Consider the following 9,470-nt stretch of genomic DNA (forward strand, 5'->3'; position numbering starts at 1 on the left):
CGGCAAAAAATAAGCATGTTTATAGAATAATATGTTTTATCATTGTTATGATAACAATGATATCCAAATATATATAGTGTACTTATTATATCTTTTTTCATTATTTATGCAACGAAGTATATAAATAATATTATTAATCACAAATATGTAAATATATATGTGTTTAAAGTATTATTTATATTTATAGTAAATGTGAATTTATAAATATATAAGAAAATATATTAGAATAATCAGATTATAACCGGGCTTTTTCGGGATTTTAATTGGGTCGGGCCGAAGCCCAAACCGGGCCGGGCCGGGCCGGATTTTGTTTAAAAATATAGGGTCCGTCGAGGCCCGAAGCCCGGGTCGGGACCGGGCCGAGTTTTGACCGGATCGGGCCGGGCCAGATTTTCGGACTCGGATTTTTTTGCATGTATAAGTAGGATACGGATATGGCGTGTACCCGTGCACTTTCTATCTTTATTTCCTTTTTGATAAATAAAACAACAATAAAAAATGTTTCAATCATCTTTATCACCTTTGATCTTACTGTTTTAGAAATTATGGGATACTTTGTTTTTTATGTGGTTTTTTTTGCAAATTTATTATTTTCTCAAAAGATTTTTAAAAATACAGTTTGCAATTAAAAACAAATATGTTCAACGTGTATTTTGTTTTCTTAAATGATAGGTGAAGTTGATTTTGATCGCATTGAGTATGCATTTGGTTGAAAATATCTATTTTTGAATTTTTTTTTATTTTTCAATAATATAGTTTGCAATTTTGTGATCATATTTTCAACTGAAATTAATCAAAATCAATCAATATTACAACTTCAAAATTTATTAATTATTATGTCCGGTTGCATAATAATTTGCTTAATATATGTTACATTTAAGGTTGAAGCTGTCAACATTAGGGTGCAACTAAAAATAAATTCAATTATTTTCTAAATAATCAAAAAATAAGTTGCATTTGGTTAATTTTGATTGCAAACAGTATTTTTGCAAATATTTTCAAAGATAATAAAATCATTAAAAAGATACTTTCGGAAAAAATCCAAATAATTTCAAATTTAAAAATCGTACTTTTGTAAATATAAAGTTTTGTAGAACATAATTTGTAAATAATCAGTTATAAAAACGACCACCCATGAAAAGCGTCACTAAGCTTTCCACGGATCTACACCAAGGAAGAATATGGCCTTAGCGATATAGCCTTCACAATTTTGGTATCAATCTCGTAACAAACAATTGCAGAGCACACTAAATTTGTTTAAAAGCAAATTTAATATATAGTGAAGCAAGATCGCCCCTTTAGCTTAAAACTACATTCTTCTCTAATCATTGGCCGAGCCATCTGAACATCTTAACATCATCTGCTCTTGCCAAAAGATTCATTACAGATAACTTGACTTCTCTGCTGGTGTCTCTTGTCAAAATCACATTGCTGCTGAATTATGCTTCTGCAGTACCTAATCACTGTCTTCATTGTCTGCAAATTGCTAAGATTTAGTTAGGGTAAAACATATCAAAGTTTTTTAGTAGGAAAACCTGAAGAGATTTAAAGGCAATCACCCTATATTAGTACAAGGTGGTAAGGCAGTAGATCTAAACATTTACATACTGTATAGGTCGGAACCAAATAACCTAGGTTAGTTGGATTCTCACAAAAAACAAAGGCACAAAGAGGACAATTGGTAAAGAAATTGATATAATCCGTACTGAAGACATGACAATATAACACCTCAACCCTCAAGTGCTCAAAAGAGGTCATATTATTTTAAATATCTTTTCTCAAATTTGAGATACTGATCTCTTTTTCCAGACATTCGAGTCTAGATGTATCCTAGTTAATAGCAATTATGATGCTCCAGATACACAATCATATATGGCTATTGGGGTAACAATAATAATAACCATCTTTTGCGACATAACTTTTTATACTTTGAGATATCTGATAACTGATTAGTATATTTATTCATAGTCACGTTACGGGCACTGAGAATGAAGCTAAACGCTTTCATAATGTATAGTACTCACCTTCATGAGGCTCATCATTGTGACTGTCATCATGCTCTTCCACGTCATTGTCATCTACATCTCCATCACTGTTATCTTCGTCACTGTTCTCATCATCAGTGCCATCAGAATTCTCTGTATCGTCCGCATCACTATCAACGGATATTTTAGGTTTAGGAGGTGGGATAAAACTCATTGTGGACCGTCTACGAGAACTTTGAACAATGTTGCTCATATCAATTCCTTCAAGTTCTTTTGCTCTTTCCTTTCTCTTTTTGACTTCTTTGATTTCTGAGAACAAGAATATAGGAGACAGAATTCATATTAGAACTGAATATATTTTGTTTGTAATTACTTAGTATCTTAACAAATATAATGCTACTGAAACTGTACATAATCTAAACTGGTTTTGTAACAAATTTTTATGACAACCCAAGTCATAAACAAGAGTAGCAACAAGACATGAATATCATGAAAGTTGTTGGAGAAAACAAATTGACAAGATAAAGTATGAACGGTGACAATCTAAGTCTATGAAAAAACCTCAAATAATGACATTTAATAGTGTGTTCAGTTTTTATTCTATAACATAATCTTCTAGAAAATTCTAAATATCTACTTCGCAATTCGTACACTTTAGTTATCGATAATTAAACTAAATGACCACAATTAAAAAAGGGTTTGTCTAGTGTGTTCCCATGGGCACACATTAGTCACTTACATGCTATTTTTATAAGATGACTTCTTGTTATTGGTGGGGTTTTTTGTGCATATAGGGGTTCTACTATCATTAGTAAGTAGGAGACAATCAAAATTTGACAACTCGTGTTTTATTTTGTGCCTTTGGGCACAAACTAGAAAAATCGATTAAAAAGTCGGATTTGGTCAGCCTCTTCACAAAAGCTCAGTAAAACACACTTACCGCTTCACTCTTATTAGCACTCAAGCGAGCTTTTAGAAAGTGAACGGCCTTTTAGGGAGCAGAGCACAAACTCAAGGATTGACTGAGCTTGCTTTAAGCCGGAGCTTATGCATGCTTTTCACAACTAAAGCTTGGAGGAAGAAAACAATCCATTCGCCACTAGGTGGACTTAGGTCGGCGTTTAGGGAGTTGGACTGATTACGAGGGAGATTAGGTGGTTTTCTAAATAATATCTTAACATAATGACTTGATAAAATGATCCTAAAAAGCACATAAGTAGAAGATTTGACTTGCACAACTTCTTATATATTAAGAATCATGGTATTCACTAGTGATAGAAAATAAATCATATTAATCGCCTAAATACTTGTAACTGTGTCTAACTAGATAAATATGTATAATGTATCTTCCCTGGTATCAGCCATGGCATCCGCTTATGCTCCCAAGTCCCACCTCATTAATTTGGTGCTCAAAGGTCGTTTTTTCCAACTAGATTTGTTTAACTTCTTTCATGGGTAGGTATGCACCGCAAGTATAGATGTTTGAGGCCCTTGAACGCTCTTTACGTCTGCAAATATTCTTTTCTTATAATAACATTAACCTTTTGCGATGAACATTTGTTCCCATGTTTTATGTATATTGGGGTTTGCTTCAATGAGATACCGTGATCACACACCACACTCCTATGTTACTTCCACTTTTTTATCTTGGTCACTGTACCATCTAGGACACTTGGACAATGAAAAACAGCAATTCATGCAAGAACCTTTACTAATCTGTGGACACTTTGACTAACTAAAAGACTAGATTTGGGATGAACACTCGAAAAAGAAATATATAACAAGAAATGAAAAAACCGGAAGAAATAATTACAACATTGACAACAATGTGAGAAGGCCTGCATACCAAAATGGTGCATTGCTTTCTTGAGTTTAACAAATGGCCATGTATAAGGTTTGCAATCAATAACTGGTCAGGTTGAATGTAGTGGCGGATAAATTTGCATCTGGTAATTCTAGTGGCTGCTACTATTTGCAGTATGGCTTCCATCTTTTAATTGTTTCCGGATGGTATTTTTAGGTACAAATACCTAACTAATAGGTTTACAAACCAACATTAGTCATTAATTAATTGTATGACATATCTGCCTGATACCCTGCGGGCTAAGTCTACTTTGTTGTTTCAAATATCTGATTAAGGTTGAAAAGGCTAATCTACTTTTTTGTGGTGATATTCGTTTCAGTTTGCAGACTCAAAATGAGATTGCAAGCTTCCAAAAGGTTGTCCCATACTATTGTTCTCTCAATTTTACAACTCTTTCAAAATCACTTGCTACCATGCTAAAACAAAATCTCATTCTGTAATCATACTCTCATTTGCTTAAGTTGTCTAACAAGATCAAGTAAGAATAAACAAGTGACCGTTTACTAGAAATTAACGCATAGTTAGTAGTTACCACATTATTCTGGATGATTGTTCCATTTCAACAATGTAATGAAACCTAACTATTATCATATACTTGACGTTCATAAAAAAAAGTCAATGAGTTTGAAACAGCCAAAAGCAAGAGTTCATGTTATATTAAATGCGTATTCAATTAACTATCAACATGCTATTTTTTTAGAGGTCAATTTAGTGTTTATATCATATAACACTAGCAAGCATGAGTAATACTTTATACTTAAATCCTCACCTTTCTCATCAGGCTTTGTAGATAATCCTTCTTTTTCTAGTATCTTCTCTAGCTCTTTTACTATGAAGTCCTCGCGTTTGTTGTCTGGTACTTGTTTAGCTTTTTTGTAAACAATGGGAGGGACACTTTAAGGCAAAAACAAAAGCACAAATTAGATATCAATATCACTATTCTTTACACAAGTAATGTATAATAACATAGGTCAGAGTTAGGTGTAGAGGGAAACTGATTCACAATTGAAAGAAAAATCAACACCTCATCCCACAGGCTTTGATTACTGATTTTAGACGTTCCACGTCTTTTCCATATGCAGCAGGAGTTGAAACTACTTTTTTCTGCAATTCGTAAGGATTTTATTTAGCAAAAGAAGCTGTAAGCAACCATTATTAACTATGGAGATCAAGAGTGTCACCTTCACAGGTTTTTCTTCCGAGGAATGTGATTGACCATCTTCGGAATCATTTCCACCATCATCTCCTGAAACTTCCTCAGATGTCATCTTTGCAAGCTTATTTTGCTTTTTGCTCGACAGCTTTGTCTCCTTCTCAGGTCTTTTTCTTTTAATTGGCATTTTCGACGTCTGGACTTTATCTTTTCGAACAGCTTTTTTCCTTGGTTTTATTTCTTCAACATCATCACTCCCATTTTCTGAAGAATTTGAGCTTCCTCCACTACTGACTTTTTTTGATGTTTTACGTTGAGCACTTTTCTTCTTCTTGTCAGTTGACAGGCTAGAAGCTTTTGATGCAAATACCTACATTTCAAATGGGTGTACAACCAGTTTAAAAGGATGTGCTTCTACAGAAAATAAGAAAGTATATTTATGCTTCCATCACCTTGTCAATTTCCTCGCGTATAAGTTTCTTAAAAGGATCCAAAGTAAATTCAGTAAGTTTAAGATCTTTCTCCAAAAGTCTACGAACACCAGCCATGGTAACATTCCTGAACAGATATATTTATTCACAACTGCTCAGGTAAAATAACCTATAAAATTAATGGACAAATACGTACTGACATGTAATAATTGCACAACAAGATACTATTACTCGCAACTTTATTATACTAATGCATACTCTGAATTCGCTTTAAAATATGCAGCTCTTTTTCTCATGGCTTCTTTAACTGTAACTTCACTTGGAGTTTCATTCTTCGGTGTATCTTCGGTTTCCACCACTGTATTTTCAGGTGATTCGCTTTCTGTCAAAAGACCCATTACTGGAGACTCTTCCATTTTCCCCTCTTCTTTTGTGTTTGATTCCTTAACATCTCTATCTGCTAGATTATTTTCAGATGAAGCTGCCACATCTCCAGCTGTAGAGACATTTTCGTCCACTTTCTCAGAATCCTTTGTGATATCATCATCATCACCATCCAAAAACTAGCAATTAGGACAGCAAAAATTATATCAGGTAAGTATAGGGTATATAACCAAACAAAAAAGTTGTATTGAACAATAAACACGGTTATAGATATGCGAATAGATTTGATGGCTTCATTTCAGAAGCTTTGATGGTATCCAGGAGTGAGCAATTGATTCAGTAAAAATTTTAAAATTGGGTGATGCAAGAGATTTCTCCTGCATCCTGCAGTCAGCCCAGCCAAACCATCAGGCTCTTGTATTTGAATTTGTAAAACTTGTCAGCTAGACAGATGACATGAATAACTTTGTTACACTAAACAAAGCAACTTTACCGTAAAATTAATACAAGCAGTATTTTCAGTTGACTCGACCAAAAATGTGCAAAAATACAACGAGAATGATATTAATACAAATAAGATCATAATCAAATACCTTGTTCAAAAAGAGATTAACCGGATAATAACATTTAGACTCCCAGTTTAAAATATATAAGAGGCCCCTAAAAATATTTATTTTTTTTACATAGTAGTATCATTGCCAAAAATAATAGAATAGAAAAAAATCAAAATAAAGTAAGCCGCTTCCTGTTTAATATTTCCTGTAAATGCCATCTTTGTGTACAAAACCTATCCAAATAATAAATTTTCTAGGAAAAACTTTAAATTGACTGGAAGATTATTGAACATTTGTGTATAACGTTGATATCATTACTAAATTGTCTCCGCTTTGTATTATATATTATTGAGAAATAGATTAATAGGAGCACCGTAAATTGATATATAACAGATGAATGGATAAATGTACAAGCAATTTAATTTTTGATCGAAACATGCCAAAGAAAACAAGGACAAATGAAATGGACAGAGGGACCAATTCATTAAACTCTTTCCATCTTTGTCATAACGACTACTTATGATACAGCTTATGATACAGCTTATGATACACATGATTACTATCATAGACACATTCATTGAGCACTTTCTATCTTTTACATAATGACTGCTCCTAGTCCTCGAATTTACGTATATAAATTGATCAAGTAAGAGCATATAAATACATAATTCCTTTAATGATATACTAGCTTATAACCCGTGCAATGCGCGCCTTTTATATATGTTTTATTAATGGTTGTGGGTATAACCGCTGCTTTTGGTTTTGGATGAGGGGGGATTATATTAAAATTTAAAATAGAATAACTAGTTTGGTATATGCGTTATATTTCAAGCTTAATACATGACTTTTTCTACAACCAAAATTAGATTGCCAAATTTGGATCTCAATAATACAGTAAGCGGTGAATAGACTCAGAAGTCAATAGGTGTTCTAATGTAAAATTTCAATAGAACTAGAAGAAAACATTATGAAACCCCATAATTTAGACAAACGGGAGATTTTTGTTAACAAAACTAAAGATGAAACTTTCATGTTACAAGATAGATTGACTAAAGTACCGCGCAAACAGGGGGGTATCGGGACAATGGCTACTTCAAATAAGATATATCATGGCAACATCATGCAGAGATCAAGGGTTCTTCATCAAAATAAGTACCTTTGACAATAGTTGCTTAACAAATCTCTTGTGCACATCCAATGCATACTTATTTAAGCCGAGGTCCTTCTCCAATAATCTCCTAACGCCCTCAAAGGTCAAAGAACTGCATCGAAATAGAAACCACTGGAAGCTCAATTTCATGGTTATGTAAATTAATCCTTTACTGAACTTAAAACTGAACTACAGAAATGTAATATAAACAGATCCAACCTACAGATTCGGGTGAAATACGGTTACATCTAATATATCTTCTTGTTAGTACTGTGTTAAATGCATTTCCATAAGTTTTCATATTCATATAGGAAGAAAATAAAACGACAACTCAAAAATCGGTAAACATTCACAAAAAATAAACACGTAGCTTATATTCTTCAAAGTCAAACCTTGATAAACTAATATGTTTTTCACGGCTTTAACCTCAATAAATTAACAAGTTTGATCAATTACAAAAATAAACATGCATACACACAGATTAAAGACAGAGCTTAGGTCCTTAAAGTGAAACCCTCGATTAAAAGAAAAGTATAATAACCATTAGGATTATTTCTTGTTGGTAAAATTAGCAGTAAGTCGAGACATTTAGATACCAACAACCTACAAATCAAAACACAGAAAATCTTATTAGACACGAAGCCTATGTCCTCAATCTAAAACCTCCATAAATTAAAAGCCGCAGAAAATTAACTAGACACAGAGCTCATGTACTTAAAGAGAAACCTCGATAAATTAAAAAACTTGTATCACCGTCCAATCACAACAAACAACAATGCAATTTTAACCTCGATAAATTAACAATCTCGATCCATTCGAAGAATAAAATCATAATCTCGATAAACTAATAAAGATCTCCATAGTCCAGAACCGTTACATTAAAATGTTTTACTGTATATTACAAATCAAACAGAACAACAACACAATCAGACTGAAATGAAGCGAAAAACAATTAAAAAGAAGCAGAAACATAGATATATAGAAATGAAAGTATACAGAAAATAATAAAGCACGTACTCTGCTTGTTGACGAAAGTGAGGAATACGAGACGCCATGGCTACTTGTATTTGTGAGTCGATTGTTTCTTCCTCGGCCATCTTCAATTCGTCGCGTCGAGAAGAATTGATATTCAGAATTCTAGGGTTTTCTTTTAACACTGAAATGAGTCGAGGGACTGTGTGTATTTATTTGACTCAAACGGGGGTGCGTGTGACTCTAAAGGGTCCGCGCGGGAGTCAAATTTTGGTACGGAGGAAATTTAATTTAGGTTCCAATGTTTTATTTACTTTTAATTTTAGTTTTTAAATTCACTTTGTATTAAAACAATACAACATTTATATTTCTGTTAATTTCTTCAGTGTAACTTTTTTATATAATTTTTAAGTGAACCTTATTATTTTCATGTAGGTGTTTGGTATAAATTTTAAATTTTACTAATATTTACATTTCAAATACTAAAATTATTAAATATATATTAATAGCAATCTTAAAGATTACAATGCCATTATTTTACATTTCTTTAATAAATAATACAAAACTATCGGTATTAATATTTATGAAAAATATAAACAAATTCATTTTTGGCTCAACATGTATTTTTATGACTCTTATATATGTAAGATGTGCCTTTATATGAAAAATAACACAAACACACACATATATACACACATCAAATTGCTAGTTTTTTATACGAAAAATTAAATTATAGGTCCCTAAACTATTGACGTTTTATTATTTAGGTCCCTAAACTAAATATTCTGTATTGCAAATCACTTAACTTTTAAAATTTCTGATATAAGTCCTACCGTTAAAAAAAAATCTAACGTGTTAAAATTAGAAAAATAGGGTTCTTGATGTTCATATGGATCAAAACAATTTTGAAAATGTTAATGATATCCCAATTTAAAGTTCAAGTAGTCAAATCTATCTATTATATATATAATACAACA

The 9,470-nt window shown here is 32.3% G+C and overlaps 1 protein-coding gene across 1 annotated transcript; it reads right to left on the bottom strand.

The window, feature by feature from the left end:
* Positions 1-1,070: 1,070 nt before the first annotated feature.
* On the bottom strand, positions 1,071-8,705 carry LOC141712241 (uncharacterized). The gene is made up of 9 exons (XM_074515103.1): positions 8,539-8,705; positions 7,528-7,633; positions 5,692-5,996; positions 5,455-5,560; positions 5,031-5,372; positions 4,874-4,953; positions 4,619-4,743; positions 2,025-2,294; positions 1,071-1,476 (listed from the first exon to the last, which is right to left on the bottom strand). The coding sequence occupies exons 1-9, from the start codon at positions 8,616-8,618 to the stop codon at positions 1,457-1,459; spliced, it is 1,434 nt and encodes a 477-aa protein (XP_074371204.1). The 5' UTR covers positions 8,619-8,705; the 3' UTR covers positions 1,071-1,456.
* Positions 8,706-9,470: the final 765 nt, after the last annotated feature.

The sequence above is a fragment of the Apium graveolens genome, chromosome 3 (assembly GCF_009905375.1).
Source record: "Apium graveolens cultivar Ventura chromosome 3, ASM990537v1, whole genome shotgun sequence".
In the NCBI taxonomy this organism is placed as follows: Eukaryota; Viridiplantae; Streptophyta; class Magnoliopsida; order Apiales; family Apiaceae; genus Apium; species Apium graveolens.